The sequence below is a fragment of the Pelophylax lessonae genome, assembly GCF_965119305.1.
Source record: "Pelophylax lessonae genome assembly, chromosome: 3".
NCBI lineage: Eukaryota > Metazoa > Chordata > Amphibia > Anura > Ranidae > Pelophylax > Pelophylax lessonae.
Genome location: NC_138770.1, coordinates 263,856,016 through 263,881,559, shown reverse-complemented (window position 1 = coordinate 263,881,559; position 25,544 = coordinate 263,856,016). Strand labels below are relative to the sequence as shown.

The 25,544-nt window shown below is 43.9% G+C and overlaps 1 protein-coding gene across 1 annotated transcript in view; it reads right to left on the bottom strand.

The window, feature by feature from the left end:
- Positions 1-2,561: 2,561 nt before the first annotated feature.
- Positions 2,562-25,544, bottom strand: part of MYNN (myoneurin) — a 39,440-nt gene continuing 16,457 nt past the window's right edge. Inside the window, exons 4-8 of the mRNA XM_082248816.1 lie at positions 22,532-22,691; positions 18,052-18,230; positions 13,887-13,970; positions 10,917-11,003; positions 2,562-2,879 (exon numbers count right to left, since the gene is read on the bottom strand). Coding sequence (XP_082104942.1) covers positions 2,617-2,879; positions 10,917-11,003; positions 13,887-13,970; positions 18,052-18,230; positions 22,532-22,691 — 773 coding nt within the window. The 3' untranslated portion in view covers positions 2,562-2,616. The remainder of the gene's footprint in view (positions 2,880-10,916; positions 11,004-13,886; positions 13,971-18,051; positions 18,231-22,531; positions 22,692-25,544) is intronic.

Here is a 25,544-nt window from a genome sequence, read left to right as displayed (position 1 = left end):
CTGCTGTACAAATACAAAAATGTATATCACTATTATGATTTCATCACTACTTCACTTTCTTTAACCACTTAAGGACTATCCCAAGTACATTTACTGTGGCAGGGCGGCCCTTAAGCGCAAAATCACATACCTGTACATGATTTTGTAAAAGGGCTCTAGGGGGCGCACGTGCTGCCGGAGCCGCACTTCTGCTGTGGTTGGACACAGCGGGAGCCAATCGTGGCCACCCGCAATCATTCAGAAGAGTGACAGAACGGCGGTCTGCCTATGTAAACAAGGCAGACCGCCAATCTGTCAGACAGGAAGAGAGAGATCTTGTGTTCCTACTAACAAGGACCACAAGAGCTCTCATTCCCCCAACAGTTAGAAAACACTCCCTAGGAGCACAATTAACCCCTTGAGCGCCTCTGATGTTAACTCTTTCCCTGCCAGTGTCATTTATAACGTAACAGTGCATATTTTTAGCACTGATTACTGTATTGGTGTCACTGGTCCCCACAAAGTATCACTTAGTGTCAGATTTGTCCGTCGCAATGTCACAGTCCCGCTAAAAATCACTGATCGCCACCATTACTAATAAAACCAATAAAATAAAATAAAAAGTCCATAAATCTATCCCATAGTTTGTAAATGCTATAACTTCTGCGCAAACCAATCAATATACGCTTTTTGGGATTTTTTATTACCAAAAATATGTAGCAGAATACAACTTGGCCTAAACTGATAAAGAAATTATATTTTTTAAATTTTTTTATTGGATGTGTTTTACAGCAGAAAGTAAAAAATTGTGTTTTTTTTTTTCCAAAATTGTCAGTTTTTTTTTTTTGTTTATAGCGCAAAAAATAAAAACCGCAGAGGTGATCAATAACCCCCAAAAGAAAGCTATATTTGTGGGAAAAAAGGACATCAATTTTATTTGGGTACATTGTCGCATGACTGCGCAATTTTCAGTTAAAGCAACGCAGTGCCGTATCGCAAAAAATGGCCTGGTCATTAAGGGGGTAAAACCTTCCGGAGCTGAAGCCGTAAACTGCATTTATACAAACATCTGGGCAAATGGATCCTCAATAACAATTTGTATTTTTACTATTTTTACCATATTCCTAAATAAAGTCAATTGTACTCCCCCTGCTGATGCAAAGCATTTACTCCAGACCCCTGCACTTACATTACTGGTGGTGCACAGCTCGGTAAATTCAGAATGAAGATTTTAGGTGCCCAACCTTTAGGGTTCAGAACCCAAAATGGAGCCCCACAATTAATTTCTGGGGTCCCTAGATTATCAGAAATGATAATTACTTGCAGGAGCCCAATTAAAAAAAAAAAAACACACTTTTAGGGGACCTAAAGCAATGGCAGAATTGTAAATGAGGTTAGAGGAAAGAGGACAGGTAATGCACTTCATACATAGATTATGCTGTACTAAGAGATAGGTGTGTAAGAAAAAAGAGCACTTGGTTCAGTATGTGATCAAGAAACACAGATATTAACCACAAATTACACTCATTACAGACACATACTATGTGCAAAAGTCCTAATGGCCTGTCCATAGGACAGCATATTCCTTACTACTTCGTATACAGGGTATGATTTCTAGAAAGTGGAGCAGAGAAAGCAAATACAATCTTGTGCCTTCTCACAGCAGTTTCATTTTTTTATTCCATTATAAAATATAAAAGAAAATGTGACTGGCAGCTATGGGCAAAAGATCGGATTTTCATAGGTTTTATTGTAGTTCTTATCCTTCCTTGCACTATCCCGAAATTTTTTTTGGCTTTAAATACACTTTAAATATCAGCAAGCCAGTTAAATAATCCAATTTATACAAACTGAAAGAAAGGAAAGTGGAGATATTGCCCATAGCAACCAATCTGGCTCCAGAAGCCATTTTCTGTTTAGAAACAAGACAGAAAGGATCTGATTAACTGCTTTTGTGCAACACCTCTGCAATCCCTATATCAGACACACTGCACTGCACTCAGGAGCAAATTTACAGATATATGTAAATCATTTTAGTTTTATGCAAGGTGCGCTTGGTATTTTTGCAGCACCTATTGCTGAAGTGTTTGCAATGACTAGTTTTGTTTAAAAGCCACAAAAAACAGGAAGCTTCCTTAGAGCCTATTGACACCTAAAGTGTCCCTTGCAGTACACTGTTCATTTTAATGAGCTGTCATTGCACTACAATAGATCGAAAATTTGACCTGCGCTATTTTTTGTAACACAAAGTGCACCGCAACACACATTATTGTATCCAGTTGCAGTGCATTGCAACAAAAAGTGTGTTTGTGCATTGGGTAGCCATTGAAATTGAAGAGCATCAGACTGCATTGACAAGTGTGTGCTGCATTGCCACATGATACCAAAATGCATAGATGTGTGGGCCCTTTACTGCTAGACGTCAAAATTATGTTAGAGGATTTTTTTACCCAAGCTTTGGATCTAAAAACAACAAGCAACTGACTTTCTCATATAAAACTGAGTGTTCCTGGACACCAGGGGACACAGAAATAAACAATTTTACTGTTACTGATAAAAGCAGCGAAAAAATGGCCGCTAAAACGTATTCTTTTCTTATAACTCCCTGTGATGAAATTATTATTGCACTGCAATTTTTCAGTACATTTGCTGTAAAAATATAAACTGTGGCTCTGTATAATTAGTCACAGATGTCCTTAATAAAGATTCCGAAGAAAGACTCTGATTATCTGTCAGAGGCAGCAGCATCTGATGGTCTTCTGGACCAATGTGTAGTGTGAGTGGTAAAAACAGCTCAGACGGCTTCAAATCAAGAGTGTCTGGCACTGGGCTTTTCTTGGCTGAGTCCTCATTGCTGACTGTACCATCAATGGTTTCTGATTCATTTCCATCTTCATTTCCTGCAAAAGGCAAACACAATATAATGAGAGCAACATAAAGCAACTTAAAAAGGAGAAGTTAAGCCAAAGCTTGTTAGGTTGTACATCTCCTATGGATCATAGGAGTGCAGTTCATTCTGCACTCCTGTGACCCGTTTTCAGCAGAAAGTGGATTGAAATCCGCTCTCTGCTGACATCAAAGATGTCAGTCCAGGCACTGCGTCATCGCGGCCATGAAGTCAGGATCTGGCAGGTGTTTGAACCAACACTTAGGTCAGCCTCTCAGCGAGCCGCTGAGAGCCTGAGCTGGTCGCTCTCCGCCAAACCACAGCCCAGAGCTCCAATGAGCGAGGAGGGGGGAGAGTGGTGACTGTCAATCAGCAGCTCTCTGCTCACGGAGCTGTCAGAACCGAGTGATCAGCAGAGTTTGATCGTTTGGTTTGTAGTGCAGAGGAGCCGGGAGACACCTAGGTAAGTATAAATGGGAGAAAAAGAAATCCTTTACTTCTCTTTTAATACTGCCTAGAAGGCAGATGATCAGATTTACTTAAGTACTGTATGTCCCCTAGTTTTCTCTAACAGCAATAGTAAATCTGTTTCAGAATACACTCCTCTGCAGTCACGGGTAACCACTTCCCGCCCAAGGCCCTCATATGACGTCCTGGACCTTGAGTGGAGATATCTGAATGATGTCTGCAGCTGCAGGCATGATTCAGATATCATTCCTTTCTGCCAGTGATTTCCTGCACCGTAAGAACAATCAAAGCAGCTGTTCAGCTGCTTGATTGTTTTTACAGGCGGCAGAAGGGAACATCTACCCCCTCACCCTTGCGATCGGCGAGCCGGAGAAGGAATCCGTCAGTGGAGAAAACGGAAAATTTATATCAAATACTTACCGTAATTTTCCTTTCCTGATGGACTCCATGGCAGCATACGTATCGGGTTTGGCCCCGCCTCCAAACCAATCCATAGGACCTCACTCCCATAAATCTTTGCTCCTGTTCAGCACACGTGTTCTGTAACTATCCTCCACAGAAATCCGGGAGGGAACTCCTGCTGCCATGGAGTCCATCAGGAAAGGAAAATTACGGTAAGTATTTGATATAAATTTTCCGTTTTCCTGACAGACTCCATGGCAGCATACGTATCGGGAAATAACTCGCCGTACACACAGGGTGGGCAGGTGCTGAACAGAAAAGTTTAATGCATTTTGTCAAACAGACAGGACTTGCAAACCAAAATTCACAGACGAAAGAGCCGCTGGCTCAACACAGTAATGGGACAGGAACGTGTTAATAGAGGACCACGACGCTGCTCTGCAGATGACTTCAGGAGCCACATGTCTGGATACTGCCCAGGAGGTAGAGATGCTCCGCGTCGAATGAGCTGTAACTACTGCTGGAGGGGTCAAGCCCTTAGCCCTATAAGCCCACTGGATGGTCTGGATGATCCAAGAGGAAATGGATCTCGTCGAGGCTCTTGAACCTTTGTTTTTTCCATAGAAGGTAACAAAGAGATGTTCTGATTTTCTGAAAGAGGAAGTGGCATCTAAATATTTCTTAATACATTTTCCAACATCCAGAGGATGAACCAAAGAATCTTCCTCTTCTTGTCTAAAGGTTGGTAACACTGTTTCTATGTTTTCATGGAAGACAGAAGTCCTTTTTGGTCTCGCATCCAGCATGGGAATGAGCACCACTCTGTCAGGAAAAAATGTTAAGAAAGGCTCTTGTGTCCCAAAGGACCCAATTTTCGACACTCTTTTTGCTGAGGTTACAGCTACCAGAAACACTGTTATCAGTGTAAGCTCTCTTATGGTCAAAGAATCAGACCTGTCTTGAATCTGACCCGCCAGGAAATCCAGAACTAGTGGCAGATCCCACTTGGGAAACCTGGGTTTTCTCTGAGGTCTGATTCTCACTGCCCCTTGGAAGAACTGACGAATTAGGGCATGAGTGGCCCAGGAGATCCCTGTAAAAGCGGAAATAGCCGAGACCTGGACTCTGAGCCAACTCACTGATAGAGGCAAGTCCAGACCTGATTGGAGAAAGCTCAATACATCCTGGATCTTAATTGAAGATTGAGGATCAGGCCTTGTAGTCAACTGTGCAGAAAATTTTTCCCAGATTCTCTGATAAACCCTGTTCGTTGAGCTTCTTCTAGCACTAAGCAATGTCGAGATTGCCGTTTCTGGACAGCCTAAAGCCTGTAACCTCCTCCTCTCAACATCCAGACCCTGAGATGTAGACGGTCTGGGCACGGATGGAGTACAGACCCCTGGGACAACAGATCCGGTCTGAAGGGTAGCGGGATTGGGTCTCGGACACTGAGTAGCGTCAGAAGGGGAAACCATGGCCTGTTCGGCCAGAAGGGAATTACCGCCACTACCTCCACTGGCTCCGACCTGAGTCTCCGAAGAAACTGTAACACAATCGGAATTGGTGGGAAGGCGTATGCCCTGTGGAATCTCCACTGATCCGAGAGTGCATCTATCCCTGATGCTTGTGGATCTCTTGAATCTTGAATAGTACCTCGGCAGTTTGTGATTGCAGGGAGAGGCGAAGAGGTCTACCTCTGGAGAGAGCCCCAATGTTAGGATCCAGTCGAACGTTTCCTTGTGAAGGGACCACTCGTTGTTGTCCAGATCCACTCTGGACAAGAAGTCTGCTTTGACATTCTGGACTCCTGGAACATAAACCGCTGAAAGATTCGAGAGATTTTTCTGTGCCCAGGACATAATCGGCTCCACTTCCCTCAATAGGGACCAGCTGCGTGTTCCCCCTTGCTTCCTGATGTATGCCACTGCTGTGGTGTTGTCCAGACGCAGCATGACAGGTTGGTCTTTTGTCAGGTGAGAAAATGCCCGAAGAGCTTGGAATGCTGCTCGGAGTTCTAGTATGTTGGATACTATTCCTCGAGTGGAAAACTCCCACCTGCCCTGTGCCACCTCCGACAGACAGTGGGCACCCCAGCCTATGTTGCTGGCATCCGAGGTAACCACTACCCACGGAGCTGGCTTCAGAGAGTGGCAGTTCAGCAGGTGGTCTCTGCCCAACCACCAGGGGAGACTCGCTCTCATTGAAGGGGTTAAGAAGATGCGTTGATCCAGATGCCACGTATCCCATTGCTGAAGGAATCCCTTCTGAAAGGGTCTCATCCTCCACAGGGCCCACTTCACCATGGGGACTACTGTGACCATAGTCCCGATCACCTTCAGGCATTGACGTGCCTGAAGATGAGAGGATGAGAGGGCAAAGCGAATCCTGTCTCGAAGTGTCCCTATTTTTTCCTCTGGAAGAGAGATAGTCGCCTTCTCTGTGTCGAACAGAGCGCCCAAGTAGATCAGGGACTGAGTTGGAATCAGGTGACTCTTCTCCTTGTTGAGTAACCAACCAAACTTCTGAAGAGTGGACACGACCTGCTCCAGATGAACTAATAGTTGGTCTCTGTCTTGGGACAACAGGAGGAGATCGTCCAAATAGTGGTGAAGACGGATACCTTTCAATCTCAGTAGGGCTACCACGGCCAATAAGATTTTTGAAAAGGTCCGTGGAGATGTTGAGAGCCCGAATGGGAGACAGATAAACTGAAGATGTAATCCTCCCACTTCGAACCGGAGAAACCTTTGAAAATCTTCGTCCACAGGGACATGAAAGTAGGCGTCTTTCAAGTCGATGGACACCATCCAATCTGCCGGCTGGACTGACTGCTGTATGGACAACAGGGTCTCCATTTTGAACCTTTCTTTTTTTATGAATTTGTTCAAGAAGGTCAAATCTATTACTGGTCTCCATGATCCGTTCTTCTTTTGGACCAGAAAGAGCGGAGAATATATTCCTTGGCCTCGCTCGGACTCTGGAACGGAGATGACAGCCCCTTGAGCAATGAGAGCTTCGACGTAAGAAAACAAAATCTGACGCCTTTCTTCTAGGAATGGTATGGCAGTAGGCAGGAACCTTGAGCCTGGCCTCTCCTTGAAGACCCACTTGTGGCCTGAGGACACCGTCCTGACGGCCCAGGGGTCCTGAATCGAAGCCGCCCAGACATGCCGGAAGGAGCGTAGACGCGCACCCACCCGACATGTCTGAGCGGGCCCACCTTCAAAAAGACTTAGTGGGCTCACGGTCCCCCGAGGAGACATTCTTTGTCGTCTTCCTGGAAGACTGTCTGGATCTCCAGTTCCGGTTGAACTCCCGACCAGGTCTATAAGAACGAGCTTCCCTGGCCCGGTCAGGAACAAATTTTCTGGCAGGCTGTCCTTTCTTGACGTTGAACTGGCGCCGATCCTGGGGAAGAAACCCAGACTTACCGCCTGTAGCCCGGGTTATGGCCTCGTCAAGTTTATTCCCGAAAAGGGAGGACCCCTCAAAGGGAATACGGCACCAAACTTGCTTTGATGCCGGATCCGCAACCCAAGGGCGGAGCCAAAGAGCTCTCTTAGCTGTGACCGAGGACAGCATAACCCTTGCCAATAGACGGATCAGGTCTATGGAAGCCTCCCCAAGGAACGACGCGCCCAGCCTAAGCTCCTGGATTGGAGCGCTTCTGGCCACCTCCTCCGACACCGATCTGACCGATTCGTCTACCACATCAGCCCAAAACTCCATGGCTTTGGATAGAGCGGCTAAAGCCAGGACTGGCTTACAGGCCATACCTGCTGTAAGGTAGATTCTTTTCAAATCAGAGTCCATCCTTCGGTCCAACGGGTCTTTAAATGAGACCGTATCCTCTAAGGGAAGGGTCACGTGCTTGACCAGTCTCATGACTGCTGCGTCAACTAGAGGAGGAGACTCAAGATGTTTCACATCATCCTCTTTGAAGGGGTAAAGTTTAGCCATCTTGGATACTAAGGAATTCTTTCGTTCCACCTTTCTCCACTCCTCCAAGATAATTTCACCCAACTCTCCCAGGAAGGGAAAATTAACACGCTCCTTATTGAGCTGTTTAAAGTACTTCTTCTGCTTGGGAGGGGGAACAGCTGACTCTTCCCAATTTAAGGTCTCTCTGACCGCTTTAACCAGGGAAGGCACCAAGGTATATTCAAAACCCAGGCAGGGATCCTCATCTTCAGAGTCGCTACCTGACAAGAGCATCGACTGATGGCTTGTGTGGGCCGACTCGAAATCTTCCTGTACCTGGAGTGCTACAGGGGAAGGGCTTGGGGAAGCCGTTGCAGTGTCTTGAGAACGACTGACACCCATCTCTGCCAAAGAGTCCTTTACTACTCTCTTGACCAAAGCCTCAATGCGTTGATCGGAAGTATCCCTTTCTCCCGCAGCCTGGGAGAAACATCTGTCACAGAAAAGCTTCCTCTCCGGGACACTAGCGCCACAGCCCCTGCAACCTGCTTTGTCAGGTCTCCGTGCGTGGTTGGCTGAAGTAGACGCTTTGCGATGATGTGAGCCCGAACGGGACTTTCCTGTAGAGTGCCGGTGGCGAGAGCTCGAGCGCCTTTCACTTCTTTGAGAAGAGTGCCTAGTCTCTGAACGAGGAGGGCTGTAACAAGAGAAAAAACAGACAGGAAGCTAGGAACACTTAAGTTCCTACCCCCACCCCCTATAACCCACAACCCCACCAAGAAGCCCCAAATACCTGTTAGGGGCGGGCTGACCACCGGAGGGCAAAGTAGCTTCCATTCTGATGCTGACCTACAAGAATGAGCCGGACAGCATGTCAGAAAAAACCAGCAAAGCGGGGGGGGGGGGGGGGGGGGTTGCTCCCAAACTGGGGCCAGTACTCACCAGCAACCAAGGTTAGCAGGCAGAGCGGCAGTGCACAGCAAAACGACCACAAAACGAACGGTTTTCGTATGTGTAACACCCAGTATCAGCAGTGTGTACAAACACAACACTGCTGACAGCTCTGGGGTTTAAATATGGCGCCTGGTGACGTCATCAGCGATCGCCACCGATGCCAGCTCACTGCGCCTGCGCGAGAACCAAGCCTCGTTCCCGAGGCGCCGCACATGCGCAGTAGCGCGCACCGGAGGCCGGTCAGGAAGTGAATCGCTGACCGGCCCCGGACCACTAGCCACCAGGGAAAGCAGGAGAAAACCAGGTAAGACATAAAGGCACTAGCATGACCAATAATATAAACAAAATAGCTGCCATGGAGGACTTTGTACTCACGAACCGCAGAGATCACCAGGGATGGATGCACACACCGGACTTATCTCATTCTTAGGGTACCGGCCACCCGCAGCAGCTGGGCTTTTTGGCCAAGGCTGCATACATCTTCGCCCCTACTCCATACCCCGCAGCAGCTGGGGCTTATTGGAGAGCTCCATACCCGACTGGTAGAGCCATCCATCACCCGGAATCCATCTTCAGGTAGGATATCAGGTAATCCTTTGGAGGACAAAAAAAGAACACGTGTGCTGAACAGGAGCAAAGATTTATGGGAGTGAGGTCCTATGGGTAGGTTTGGAGGCGGGGCCAAACCCGATACGTATGCTGCCATGGAGTCTGTCAGGAAAGTTTACCATAGAGAATGCAGAGGACCAGATGGTCTCTGGCAGTCCCTATGACCTTGGAGGACCGGGCGTGACGTTCATGTCCAGCTCGGGAGATGTAAACACTGCCGTGTAATTGGCTAGAAAGGCCAAGAAAGTTTTTTTTTTATCTCAGTCTTTCCAGCCTAGAGGAGAGTTGTGGGGTCTTATCAACCCGTGATCTCTCTATAAAGAGGAGAGGTCATGCCCTATTCCTATTACAAGGATGTTTACATTCCATGTAAAAGGAATAGAAGTGATCAAAAAAATCTAAAGGGAAAGTGTTAAAATAAAAAAATAATTTAAAGCACCCCAGTCCCTGCATGCTCGCACGCAGAAGCGAACTCATACGTACATCAGGCCCACATATGTAAACCGTGTTCTAACCACACATGTGAGGTATTGCTGCGAACATTAGAATGAGAGCAACAATTCTAGCTCAAGACCTCCTCTGTAGCTCTAAACTGGTAACCTGTAAGAAATTGTAAAGCGTCGCCTATGGAGATTTTTAAGTACTCAAGTTTGGTGCCATTCCACGAGTGTGCACAATTTTTAAGTGCGACATGTTAGGTATCTATTTACTCTGCGTAACATCTTCGCCATTCTAACTTTAGTGTTTTGTTTTGTTTTTTAATTCATGAAACAGTTTTCTTTAAAAAAAAAAAAAAAAAAAAATGTGTTGTGACATAAAAAGTTGCAACGACCGCCATTTTATTCCCTAGGATTCCCTAGGATGCCAGAGACCAATAATTCTAGCACCATAATTTACAATGAACTCTAAAGCAATTACCTGTAAGGGCTTTTAAATCCTCGCCTATAGAAATTCTTGTTTGTTGAGGTTTTACCTGTGCATGCAGTTTTAAAGCTTGACATGTCTGATATATTTTTACTCAGCGCAACCTCATCATCTTTATTACTTAATAAAATATTTGGTAATATATTGTGTTTGTGTGCACTGAAATTGAAGGATAACTCCACTTTACTGGGAAAAATAAATAAATAAATAAATAATATAGCGTAATTAATTGCGACAAAAGTCATATTGTAATTGAATGTTATTAAAAATTACCTTTCCTTTTCAAACTTCAGCTCTGTCATTATCTGTAAAATGCAATGCAATATGGCTACCTGCAGGTGTTCTGTACACAGAATGTGTGCACACAGAATCCAGTGATACCACATACCATATGTGTGCATTTTTTGTTGTTCGTACCCATTGTAGGGCCGTAAAACACACCGACACTATATAAAAAAAAGTTTTGTTTTTTAAATCCTACCTAAAAAACAAACACACTAAACCCTGACCTAGATCAATCACAGGCTATCACAGTGATTATGTGGTCAGGAACCAGTCCTCGTGGTGACAGATCAGTCTCTAGGCTAGGGGGCACTCTACACAAGCATATGCGGCCCCACATAAGAGTGCCCACTTCAATGAAGCCGCATGTGTGCATACGCTCATTGGCAAAGGGCTAATGTCATAGTGGAAAAAACACAGATTCAACAATAATTTTTAGCAAGGCTACATCCCTAACAGCAGATAAGAGATGCAAAGTACGTTAACTTACCACTGTGCGCTTTCAGCTTATGTTTCTTCAAGTTTTTCACATCTGTGTAGGAATTTCCACAAACTTCACAGACAAATGGCCTTTCTCCTGAAGCCACAGCAATGTTACAAAAGTCAAGTTTTATTTTTTTTACAATGAACTATACAGTTGCATGTGATCCTAGGCTTAAACAATATTGACAATATTTCCAAGTATGTTATGTGGATGTTGATTAGGCAAGTTTGCCAGAGAACCCAGACTCATACCAGTCTTGTAGTCACCCAGAGGAGCATGAGATTCACGTTGCTTGTGTCCTTCAAGTAGAAAGAACACTATTTATATTCAAGTGGAAAGCACCAGCAACAAGCTATTATATAAAATATTTATATTGGTAATGCAATAGGACTATTACTTTTATTAGGCTCACCACTTTGAAGAGTAGGGCAGATATTTTTCCATCACTAAGTTTACATTCATGTCAGCGATTACGGTCGGTGCGAATTTTAGCAGCAGGAATCTTCTGACTTTTGCTGCAGCTCTAAGTGACTAGGCGTGGCCGCTGGCCCCCGTTAAATGACAGATTGTTGGTGCCGCAGATATCCGCGATTCTCTAAACACAGCCAGTGAGTACCCACAAAGTGAGAGTTCATTAGTGGTAATCGCTGGCTGTGCATACCTGTGGCCACCGGTGACCTGTCAATTATAGTGAATGGGGCTGGCGGACACACCTAGATGCTGAGAGCCGCAGCAAGATTCTCTGATTCATACCGCTACAATTCGCACCAGTCCCAATCACCGGTGTGAATGTAGCCATATTATTCACATTATCCTGGTTTGAATGACAGCCAGCATCATTTAACCCTCTTCCTCTGAGCTCCAGGCTGTCATGAACCTGCCCCCAGCCTGTGAATGAACAATGAAGGAGAAGCAGCACAGTGATGGGTCCATCTCTTCTTTCTGATTTCTTCTCCTATCAGCATGCCTTTGATCAGCATGTGAACTAAATGGCTTCCTGTGTTTCATCTCCCTCTCCCACTCAGAGCTCAGAACTATGGATTGTAAGAGGCTGATACAAAGTCAAAATCAGGTATTTACACTGCTTGCATTTAAAAAAAATAATAAAATGTGAGAGAGAATTAGAAGCCCTGTCACTTTTTATTGTGCTGTGTCAATGCTGGGGAGTCTCACTCTTTATTTTTCCTGATGACTGTTTTCACCAACACAAAAATAAATAGGAAATCCATCATTTTACAGAACAAGAGGTAAAGGTAATCTTTCAATAGTGACATCTGTGCCTGTGACAACTGTCTCAGAGGAGAATATCCCTTGGAGAAAGAGAAACCTTCCCAACGGGACACAAACAGCAATACATCTATAAATAAATGGATGAGTTTTATCCTTTCCCAACTCTATATTCAGCTGATCCCCTTATTGTTTCTACATTTATTTTTACCATATCTTCTGTTTCATTGGTCCAGGTCTGAGATGTAGCTTTTACTAAACGAATTTTGCCACTGAGGATGCAAACACAGAAACAGGCCACAGCTCTGGAACTAAGGCTAGCCATACAGGTATATTTTCCCAAATGAGATAAATATAGTGGATTCCTCCATCCAAGATAAAAAGGAAGAAAAAGTAGGCGGGACCCTGCAGTCACTGTTTGGCCAACAATTTTCAGCTCGGCTCCAGGGTTAATTTTGACGTTAAATTTCTATTTAGTTTTAGTTATAGTCTTTTGATCAAAATGCTATTTTAGTTTTAGACGTATTTTAGTTATCTGAATCAGTTATCTTATTGTCAAAATTAACACTGCTCGGCTAATTTAACAAAGCCAATTGAAAAACTCATTCTTGTTGAGCCAGGTGGTGTCGTCAGGAAGAATCAGTTAAAATCCAAGCTGTGCGTTGCCAGCTTAAGATAAACAAGCAGCAAAAATATAAAAAGAGTTAGTACCATTTAGTTTGCAGGAAATGGGTTCTTAAAATTAAGTAATTTCACAGCCGTCCTTTAGGCTGGGGTCACACTATTGCGATGATAGACATCGCATGTGATTCGCACTGCACTGCTGTGCAGATCACAAACAATGTCTGTGCGATCCAAATTTAGCCATACAAACTGTATTGCTGAATTTGCATCGCGTTCGCACAAAAATGGTGCAGAACCTTTTTTGGTCGGCACTGGAATCGGATCGCATGGGTGTTCACACCTATGCAATCTGATTCCTGCACCATTTGACAGTTAGCACTGCGAACCAAAATGGGGGTGTCATTAACTTTGTATTGACATCCACAGCGGTTCGCATAGGGCAGTGTGTACTGCTTGCTAGAGACATGTGATGCGGAAACCCGCACTGGAGCCGCGCTGGTTCCCGCATCGCAAGAGTGTGAACCCAGCCATAGAGACTATACTATGCAGCCATGTTACCCTGATTGACATGCAGAGACATTGGGGTTGTTTACTAAAACTAGTACTCAAACAATGATGCAGTTGGGCACAGTAGCCAACCAGCTTCTAACTTCAGTTTTTTCAATTAAGTTTTGAAACAAAAAAAAAACTGATTGGTTTCAATGCAGAGTAGCACCAGATTTTGCAATCTCCAGTTTTAGTTAATCAACCCCATTGCTGTGAAAGGTCCAAAATTGTGTAGCTTACATGTTTTTACCATAATGAACCTGTTCTGCATTATTGCTTCTTTATACCTGTTAAGTCAAATTTGTTTTCCCCCCTGTCTTTTCATTCAGCCAAATACCTATTCTAGTTCACACTCATGCGATCCGATTCCTGCACCATTTGGCAGTTCACACTGTATCTGCGAACCGACCTGGGGGTGTAATTTGTATTGAAACCCACAGCTGTTTACATAGGACAGTGTGAACTGCCTGCGAAAGAAATGCGATGCGGGAACCCGCACTGAAATCATTCTGGTTCTTGCATCGCAATAGTGTGAACCCAGCCTCAAGGAAAAAAAGCTTCAAAAAATGAATATCATACCTGTATGAGACCGGAAATGTTTATTAAGTTCTCCCGAAGAAATGAAGCTCTTCCCACAGACTCCACAAATGTAAGGTTTTTCCCCTATGTATTGCAAACAGAAGTCAATGCACTGGCAAGCATAACATCAAACAGTTTATTATTCACAAAGAACATTTCAATAAAATATCAATGAGCTCCATAAATGGATGTGTCCGAAGGAAGACCATTGCAACCAATCCAATTGTTATCTTTCTGTCTCTGCATCAGCATGGAAAAATGGTGAATACACTGAGTTGCTATAGGCAACAAGAGCGGTTGTAAAGCAGTTGTTAATAATTCTAATCAGTGAGTAATGTCCTCATGCATGTACAGCACTCAAGAAAATGCAGTGTTGAAGGGATAACTAGCAGACAATAAGCAGTTTGTACTTGGTGAACATTCTCTGTCCTTGAATATTACAGGAAAACGCATACTGTTCTAGTATACATTTTCTTCATTTAGGTTTTATATTCAGAATTTTAAAAATACAATTTAAAAAAAAATATAAAGTCCATGTAAATTATTGCTTCAACATATTTCATGGTTATATTTTCAGCCAGCAGAAGGCCCAGTAGGCATATTTTCACATTTACTGGGTTAATCTTAACTGCTGTCTAAAACAGACTGTCTTTAGCATTCAATAGCTCAAGCTTGATCTACACACACCTGAATTAGTGAGAGGAGTGTTTTCTTTTTTTTCCTTCCACCTCCAGGCTTGCTCTGTTCATACAGGAGCCTATTAATTCAATTTGAGGGACAGTCTTGACCTCTTACTTGCTCTTTCTTTAGAAAACCTATAGTGCTCTTTCACACAGATGGACTGGATCACTTTTCGGAAGGCAGTAGAGCAGTAGCTGTCAGGCATTCAGGAGGCAATGCTGCAACCTCTCAAATGCCTTTTTTTTTAATCCCCAAGGAAGATTTTGTATTGAAATACTGAACCAAAACCATGAGCCAAGCAGCTGGTTTGTGGTTGCAGTGCAGCCCTGACCCCAAAGGGCAATTTTGACAGCTGTTGTCACCTATGAAACATTGCAGGTAAAGGATCATGACCGCCGTACGTGTATTACAATATCCAGCTGCAATGTCAGGATTTAGGTGAGTGGTCGGTGGTGGTAAAAATGTGGATCAACTACCTGCTTTTACTGCCTTTGTGAATGGAAACACTGGTCTACAGCATGTCCCCTGCTGTCAAAAACCAGCAGTGTCACTCACAATTTGTCTCTTTTCTTGCAGCTTGGTCGGTCAGATGGAAAACTCTCCCATCATGCTGCTTACCCATGGCAGGACAAATTCCAATAGAATCAAGTGTTGCATGCACTTGGTTTTCCCTAAAGGATTAAATAGAAAATTTAGAAGTCTAGCGGGACTTCTTTTAAAAATGTACTGCATGAACATAAAATAAAGAAACTGATCCTAAATAATTATAGTTTTCCTTTAAAGATCTTTTGTCCAGGACAACTAGAACTGCTGATTGTGCACACTTTATTTTAAAGAGTACACACAGCACCTCCCATCCTTGGTGGGAGAGCATGCCTCCTATGCTGTGTAACTTTCTACCTCTGTGCTTGCTGTACAGTTTATGAGATACAATCCTGAAGAAAAAGTTTCAAATCTTAGTTCTGTGACTTTGATCCATCATGATATGAGAGACAGTGAAGAGGGTCATGTGGTTGGAAAAACCTATTTTTGCACTGCAACAGGTAAGTATAATTAGTTCACAGATCAAATTGACTTGGGTGGACTTATGCACAAGTGAATGAAAAACAGGCTGTATGCATTTCAAGGCTTAATTCTCCTTTTTGACTGGAGTGTACACTAAAGCCTCGTACACACATCAGATTATCGGACGATTCTTTCGTCCGTTTTTTGTTGCATGCTAGTCTCATGTCGAAAGTGAAGAGGTTACTTTTTATACGAAAGTTCCTGTACGACAGAATTCAAAACCAGAAGTGATATCATGTGTTGAATTGTTTTGTATGTATTCTTTCATTTCTGAGCATGCCTAGTCTTGCTCTTATGATTTTTTTCGGATGAAAACTGTACTAATTAAACGAAAATCGGACGTTGTGTTGACGTACGATAAAAATTTTATAGTCTGCACATCCAGTTTTTGTCATCCGAAAATTTGTAATCGGCTGTCGAAAGCACTATACTAATAATCCGAAAAATTGGCGGATCGTTCGTCGGACAAAATTTTACTTCTGATTTTCGTATCGTGTGTACGGGCCTTAAGACCACTCTGAGGCATTGGCCTTCCCTACCACCACATACAGCTAATAAGTAGAGAAGTGGATACACAAACCTTTGCTGATTTTTAAAGTACATATAAAGCCAAAACTTCTTTTTTTTCCCATTTAAAGCTGGCCATACACTAGCCAAAAAATCATTCAAACTCATTTTTGAAAAATGAAAAATCGGTCATGAGAGCAGACGAATGTGCCATCATGTAATGACCAAATTTTGAACAATAAATTGTTCAATGGACATAAACAAATCAGTTTTTCGTTCAGTTTGTCACATATGCCTAGTGCAAACAATTCGGACGAGAAACACATTAACCTTTCAATTTATCTTTCGTTCGGCAGAATTTTCCAAACTGTTCCTTCAATTTTTCGGCTCTGAAAAGTTAAAACTGATTTTCTATTTGTGCCCATTAACTGGACGAAAAACAAGGGAACGGACCAAATGACAGATTTTCAAACTATTTTTCGGCTAGTGTATGGCCAGCATTAGATAAAGTTTTGGAGGGCTAAACCATGTCATTTCTTTTCTTTTGCCATCTGCATCTCATTAGGGAGATTTCCCTTCATTCCCTGTCCCGTAGGCTTAACAAAAAAGTAAGAGATATCATTCCAATTTGAGGGGCAACCCTCTTAGATAGCTGTCACTGCAACAAGTGTCCCCAATGGAAAGGTCTCCCCTTCACTCTTGAATTGGCAGCAACTTAAAAGGGGCACAGACAACAATAAAAACCTGACAGTTGTTCTAATTCCTTATTACCCCATTCACAGTTATAAAAAAATTGTCCTTGGTTATGCTTCAATTCTTCCACATATGTCAGAAGCATGGGGATTACAGAAATCATAATAACTTTTTTTTAATATAGAAAAGGGTTGTGGTATTTTTGCAATTGCATTTCTGTTATCTATTACAAACAAGTGATCAGTTTAAATTCAGAAATCACTTCTCATTTTATAGCCAAAGGCCAGTATTATACCACCTGATTTTTTAAAGCCTTGTGCCAGCCTTGATGAGCTGAGATGAGATGAGCTTGGGTGTGTTCGGATGCTCTTTTCAACCAGCCGAGACGGAGTCATTCCCTACCCTGAAGCTGCACATATACACGCCCCTTGTAAAAATTGCTCAATGAATGGCCATCCTGAAAGTGGCCATACACAAAAGGTTTCCTTTGATTTCTGTTAAATACTACTATAATTATAAATCACTCTATCTATAGGACTTTTTTAATCGCATACATACAAACTACGTAATTTGACTCAAAAACCCACTCATCGTTTTTTGTAAGATACGATCAGAATATTAAAAGACTGTTTCATGTATGCTCACCTATACACCTGCACATATAAAGTTGATAATTGTGAAAAGAATCTCATTTGTCCATTAGTGACCAAGACTGATCACTAGAAAAAGATCAATGAGAATTTCTCACAAATAGACAGTCTGAAGCTACCCAGCAGAACATTATCAGCGTAAGGCAGGCTAAAGTTAGCAATACGCACATAGACTGTGGGCTGAACAAGAGACATGTGGTAGGTTTTTTTCCATCCACACTAAACAGCTTGGATGGAGGAATCTCCAGACAGCTATTGCATTTATAAAGCTGCAGCGCCTGTGGCTGTCTGAATACCCAAACAGTGACCAGATGCAGTGACTGTTCGGCTGAAAAATTCCACTCAACTGCTCCGATTATTAATCAAAGCTCTGGTGGTTCCGAGAGGGCCACCCGCAGTTCACATTTCAACTAAATCAGTAGGGATCAGCTGAAATTCAAACGGTGTATGGTCAGTTTGGTTAAGCAGCACGAATGTTATTTATAATGCCAAATCCCACCTACAACACTAAAGTATCAGTTTTATGTACTTTGAACAAAGTCCTTAGTAAGCCTTGTTATTTTTGTTACCTGTATGTTTTCTTGCATGAGTAATTAGAGAACTTGATACAGCAAATGCTTTCCCACATGTGTCACAGACATATGGTTTTTCTCCTGTATGACGGCGGACATGGTATGTCAGGGTACTGGCCTGTGCAAACCTCTGACCACATCGGTCACAGACATATGGCTTTTCTCCACTGTGTTTTCTGTCATAAAACAAGCAGAGCATCAGTTAGTGACATTTCAGAAAGTGTTTTTGAAAAACAGACTAAGAGAAGTGGAATTAAGGATGCATTTCAGCCAAATGCAAACATTCAGCACAAAATACATGCAGGGGGCATCACCCTTCTTTTTTGTCATTGTGGCACAGCTTAAAGTAGGTCTAGACCCAATTACTAAAATCTTGAATAGGGTTTAACATGTTAAAGTAGCCAGTTACCTTTGAACCCTTGAAATAGTTTTCAGGTCCTGGAAAACCCCTGCTAAAACCAATTCATTGGGGGTCAGTGGGAAAAATACCATGTATATTTACTGACATTGGGAAGAATGCAACTTCTTGCAAAGGTGGCCAGAATTTGGAACTACAGTATGCAGACATCATCAAATCAGAGGCCAGGTAGGCCACAGCTCAAGGAGCCCCTAGCAACCTCTGGAGGAACCCAAGTTGAGAGTGGCTGTGTGAAAACATATGTCAAGGCATTAAAAAAAAAAAAAAAACCCATTATAACTATAACCACCCTCATGAGGTTGGCAAGAACACTACCACAGTTAAGCTAGAGCAGAAAGAAAAGTGAGCCTCGGTTCTCTCCCTCTTCTCCCCGCGGTGTCGGCATCACTACTATGGGAACCCAGCTGTGACAGCTTGAGGCTTCACAGCTGGGTGCTCACTGCGCATGCATGAGTCACGCTGCACGTCCTGAGTGGATGAGCAATCTTCTGGGACCTGTAACGTGTCCCAGAAGATTGCAGGGAGGGAGGGGGAGAGGAGAACTTCCATTTGAGCCGCCTTGGTGGCCCGAGCTGAAGTGGGAGCGGGTACCTGCCAAAACTAGGTACCCGCTCCCATCCCCCCAAAAAAAATGACATGTCAAATGTGGCATGGCAGGGGGTCAGGAGGCCTTAAAGTGGAAGTTCCACTTTGAGTGGAACTCCGCTTTAACATGTTCCATCACCATGTCCCTAAGTTCATGGGTCTGATGTCAATGTGTAACAAAGTGCACTGCTACTGGTTTGTTCAAGTCAATCTGTTCACCTTTCTCTGTTTTTGCTAAGACAACCCTAATGTTGTTTCTAAGTCGCTGGAAGAACCTTTTCAATGGGCCAGTCGTTTGGCCAACATTTGTATCTAAGTATTTCTGTTTTCTTCCTGTTTCTTTTATGTAACGCTTCCCACCTGGATATGGACCAACACTTTGGAAATTGTTCTAAATTGGCTGTGTTTGCGGCACCATACTTGCCAACCTTTTGAGGGTTGTTATTCTTAGCATTATGTGCACTGTATAAGTGCAGCTGCAATTTTCCCAATATGGCCCCCAGGACTTGTTTGGTGTCTTCTCCATTCCATTTTCCCCTCCACCCTTTTCCTGACAATTCCCTAATTTTCCCTTTCTCAACGTCCCTGTCTTCTTTCCCTCTGCCTCTTCGTTTCCCCCCCCATTCCCTTTCTTTACCCCACTTGATCCCTCTTGATTTTTTCTAGCCCTGTCTATCTTTTTGCTACTTCTTTTGTTATGTAGTCATCAACATTTTTTTTGCGTCTCTGTCCTTACTGTATTTGTACTCCTTCTGGATCTTGATTTTTAAGTGGTTTATCCTCTAATATCTCCTCATATTTACCTTGACTTTTCCCATTGTCCTCCTCTATATTTTTCTTTTTTGTCTCTACTTTCCCCTCATCTGTTACATCACACACCTTGGCTTTATTTACTTTTTAATTTTGCTCTTACACCCCTCACCACCGTGCTAAATGTATTCCTTTCTTCTAAGTTGCTTTTGACAGCTGGAGATGGCCAGGCGTCCTGATATCATTGTGTCTATGGCATCGGTGTGCCTGGCCATCCAGTTTCCCCGGCTGCCTTAGTATGGGCAGCCATGTGCAATGCGTTACTAGTGAACGATAGTACGCTTACCTAGCAACTGTACCTCCCCAGACAGGCTCATCCTATAGAGGTGTCCAATTTGGTAGTGTGTGTTATTATAGTGGAATAGTGGATGGAGGCATGGTACCGTGCATCTACAGTAGCAGAATTTCTACCCAGTCCCCCTTTTTATTATCAGTGGTTTTCATAGATGTGAATTCAACAGACAGGGGTACTTATTGTTTATGTCCACTACTTTTGGCAGGATTTATGACATCATATGATGTCAGGGAGTGTCTCCCTTCACTACTCGTGTGACAAGTGGATGCTATTTTAAATGTTTTTGCACTACTGTATCTACTTATCACATGCCTAACCAAGGGGTCCTGTGTGGCTAATATGTTGTGATCACTTTGAATAAACGTTTGGTCGTGGCCTGAAGACCTCTGGTGTGCTGGCGATATGTATGTTAACTTGTAGAGAGGGAGAGAGGGAGTGTGTCACTAAAGAGAAATTATTTGTCATGCTCAGAGTTAGGCAATAATCTAGTAGAGCCTGATTATTTATAACCAAGAACCCCTTTCTAATATTAAATGTCCATGATCCCTAGAGGAATACTTATCATTAGCTCCCCATTTTTTTTTTTTTATGTTTTCTAGCATTGAAGTATCAGGGTTTTATGGCACAAAATGACTAGCAAGAGGTTACAGTGCCCAGAAGTACTCTTAAAGCCCCTCAATATTTCTAATAGGGCTGAAACAACTAATCGTCAATAATCGATAATTACAATCGTTGTCAACGATTGTCATTATCGATTAGTTGCTCCGTCGATTAGTTGTGCTGCTTTGTGAACTTTCCCCGCCTGTCAGCGAGCTGTCTGCTCTGTGAAGCCGACGGCTGCATTCACTGTCTCTCTCTCGCACAGCTCTGCACTTCCGTGACTTCCCCCCTCCTCCCTCCTCCTTTCCTCTCTGCCTTTCCTCTCTGCCCTCTTCCTGATGTCAGTGAGGGAGTCAGTGAGTCATATCGAGGTGAGGCAGAAAAGAGGACAGAAGCAGCAGAACGTGAGTGCCGAGATTAAAGCTACAGTGTCCTGTGACTGTCCATGCAATGCAGCTCGCCAAAAAATATAATAAAAGCTTCTCCAGATAAAAGAGTTAATATTCCTTATAAAGTGCAATATTCTAATAGAAAAATAAGTGATTAAAAACGTCCATATAGCACATAAAGGGGGTCTTTCTATGCTGCCTATTTCATATCTATGGCTGACATGGATGTTTTTATTCACTTATTTTTCTATTATAATATTGCACCTTATAAGGAATATGAACTCTTTTAGCTAGATAAGCATTTATTATATTATTTACAGTATATAGGAGCTTAATTAAGAAAAAAAAAAAAAGTTTTGGTATAAGGCTCGGTTCACATTTGTGCGATGCGGGAAGGCTGCGAATATGCAGCGTGTTCCCGCATCGCATCCGCACAAGAGGCAGTTCACACTGCCATATGCGATACGCAGGGGGTGTCAATTAAATGTTAACGACACCCCCAGTTTGATTGCATATCGCAGTGCGATCTGACAGTTTGCACAGAATCGGATCGCACAACTGTGAACCACTGTGCGATCCGATCCTGAGGCGGCTCAAAAATGCCTCATGTGCGAGTTTGCTGCGGATGCGCTGCAAATTCAGCCATACAAAGTGCACATGAGATTGCATGTAATTTAGGAGCAGTGCGCTCCGAATTACATGCGATCTCGCAAACCGCACAAGTGTGAACCGGCACTAAGTGCTGGTTCACACTACTGCGGGTGCGCTGATTCGCACTGCACCTGCGCAAACGTTGCACATGACCCTTTTTTTTCAGCCGCATCAGGATCGGATCGCACAGTGGTTCACACTTGTGCGATCCGATCCTGTGCGAACTGTCAGATCGCACTGCGATATGCGATCAAACTGGGGGTGTCGTTAACATTTAATTGACACCCCTGCGTATCGCATATGGCAGTGTGAACTGCCTCTTGTGCAGATGCGCTGCGGGAACAGGCTGCGAATATGCAGCCTTCCAGCATCGCACAAGTGTGAACCGGCACTTACACTCTGTTTGCTCATTATTATTTTAAATAAATGAAAAAAAAGGCATATTGAGTTTTTTTATTATTTTATCCGATTAATCGAAAAAATAATCGGCAACTAATCGATTATTAAAATAATCGTTAGTTGCAGCCCTAATTTCTAATCAGGTCTAGCAGGTAGCCGCTCTATGGGAATCATTAAAATAAAGAACTATTGTAGGCCTTTGCAAACTTTTATTTTTTAATTAAAACTACTGCTGCCCATAGATCATGTTAGAAAAAAAATATATACTAAAACAACTTGTAAAATTTTTTATATTCCTATTGCTGGGTTGTATTGGTGCACATTACTGACCTAGCATGAATCTTCAGATTGCTTGAAGTAGCGAACTGTAGATTGCACATATCACATTTGTATGGTTTCTCCTCTCCATGATGCATTCGTCTGTGAAAGACCAACTGGCATTTCTGGGCAAATCCTTTATCGCAGAGTTTGCACTGATATGGCTTTTCTCCTAAGACAAAAAAAAAAAAAAGGAGCGAGATTTTGTTCAACTAGAATGGATCAACTTTACAAACAAATATCACTCATTCTAATACTATACAAAACAAAATCATACGATACAGCGCTACTAACACATCATCATGTGCAAATATGCAATAAAGTGCCTCAATAATCAATAAGGTGCTTAGTAAACTACAAAAGTGCTAATCAATAAAGTGCTGAAGTCTTGGATATGTAAACCAATTACCAATATAAAAATAATAATGCAATGATATCATGTGGGTATAGATACATCAAAAAATCATGTGCAAACTACGCAATAAATAAACTGTGCAAAATCGATTATAATGTGCTCATGAATAGGCAATCGATAATAAAGTGCAATAACATTCAGTATAAGAAAAGTTTCATGAAATGTCTATGTATACATGTTAAATAAGAAGAAAATCCATGTCACACCCAGCATATTTTTACTAAAATAAATGACAATCTTTGTAGTGTACAGTACCTCTGCAGTTAGGGTTTCGTTTCTGGATACAGCGCGACTCAAAATGGTCCCTTGTTTTACAGTGGATGAGATGGAAGCCCCACTGCCGCAGCTGGGAGCGGGTGTCACTTCAGGCGCACGGGTGAAAAAGCTGAGAACTCTGATGTAGGGGGGACTCTGGTGACCAGAGACCACTTTCCACAAATTGAATGGACTAAGGAAGGGAGGGGGGTCCTGATATAAGGAGGAACCTTTATAACAGTGTCACCTTACATCAGTGACCCCCCCTCAGACTGGCCGGGCAGCACTGTAAGCGACCTCCTCTTAGGTGCACCATGCTCTGGTTTTATCCTGTAGTCTCCTCTCCCCAGTCCACACATGTCTGACTTCTCCTGTGATCCCCATCCCGACAGCACTCCCACTTTTGACTCCTCTCCAGACCCCCTCAGAGACTGCAGACATGATAAAAGACAAGAGATGGTGAGAGATTACGGACACGATAGAAGAGATGGTTAGAGGCTGTGGACATGGTACAGGTGGTGGTCAAAGCCTGTGGACATGGTACAGGTGGTGGTCAAAGGTTGTGAACATGGTACAGAAGGTGGTCAAAGTCTGTGGACATGGTACAGGAGGTGGTTAGAGGCTGTGGACATGGTACAGGAGATTTTCAAAGGCTGTGGACATGGTACAGGAGATGGTCAAAGGCTGCGGACATGGTAGAAGAGATGGTCAGAGACTGCGGACATGGTAGAAGAGATGGTCAGAGACTGCAGACATGGTAGAAGAGATGGTCAGAGACTGCAGACATGGTAGAACAGATGGTCAGAGACTGCGGACATGGTAGAAGAGATGGTCAGAGACTGCGGACATGGTACAGGGGATGGTCGGAGACTGTGGACATGATACAAGAGATAGTCAATGACTGCGGACATGATACAAGAGAAGGTCAGAGACTGAGGACATGATAGAAGATAGAAGAGCACTAGGGGGGCCAGGAGAGCACAGGGGAAGCAGAAAGCACTGGAGGAGCTGAAGGGCATGGGGGGGGGAATAGACAGAATTAAGGGGGGGTTTGGAAAGCATTGCAGGGGGGTTGGAAGGCAAAGGGGAGTGGAGAGCACTGGGGGGGGGGGCAGGCAGGGAAAACCAGGGGGATTGAGAGCACAGGGGGAGGGGGAAATGGAGAGCACTGTCTGGGGGGGGGGGGGACAGGAAATCACTGAGGGGGAGCAAGACTAAGAGCACGGAGGGGGCTAAGAGCAGGGGGGCAGGTAAAGAGCACTGGGGGGGCTAAAAGAGCACTGGGGGGGGTAAAAGAGCACTGGGGGGGTAAAAGAGCACTGGGGGGGCTAAAAGAGCACTGGGGGCTAAAAGAGCACTGGGGGGGCTAAAAGTGCAAGAGCACTGGGGGGGGGGGGGGGCTTAAAGAGCAAGAGCACTGGGGGGGGGCTAAAAGAGCACTGGGGTGGGGGCTAAAAGAGCACTGAGGGGGGCCAGCAAAGGAAGTTGTATAGGAGGGGGATGGGGCAGCTGCATATAGATGAATTGAACTTTCCATATTCCTAGTGCAGCTTCTGTTAGGAGGAGTAACAACATTCAGCGACATGAGACATGAGGAATATGAAAGTTCAATTCCTCTCTATGCAGCTGTCCTGTCCCATCCCATCCCCCTCCTATCCACCACACGAGACTCCTCAGGCACTCTCACTGACCTTCTTCCTGCTGCTGCCTTCTTCACATGGAGATGCGGGCGGCCCGACGGACACCGGCCTGACACCCCCCCCCCATAGTGCAGAGATGCGGGCGGCCCGGCGGACACCGGCCTGACACCCCCCAGTGCACGCGCCCCCCCGCCCAGCTCCGCTGGTACGTCCCTGAGAGCGGGACAGTAAGTGCACAATTTCTCCGTTTCAGCGGATCAATCCACCGCAGAGTTCCCAGCCTGTCATGGTCTATTCATATTGAAGAGACCAGTGATCAGGCTTCAGCAGTGTGCTGCGGCTGATTAATCCGCCTAAACCCGAAACAGAGAAAATAGTCCACTTACTGTCCCCCGCTCCCACTGAATACAGGGGGCCCAGAGACAAAATGAAATAGTTGCACAACACTTTCCATGACTTTTCCAAAACTTAGTAAGTTTGCCCATTTTCCAGGCCTGGAAAGTGTCATGTCAAAATCCCATGACTTTTCCAGGATTTTCATGACCGTACGAACCCTGGTCCTGTGTCTGCTGCTGGGTCACGTCCTTCTGGAGTCTCCGCCCCCTATACGCGTTGCGTCATGCACTAGGGCAATCAACTTCCTCAGTAGGGCCCCTGATTTTGTTTTTTACTTTGGTATGTACAGCTATATGCACATTTTGATATAGCGGCTGTT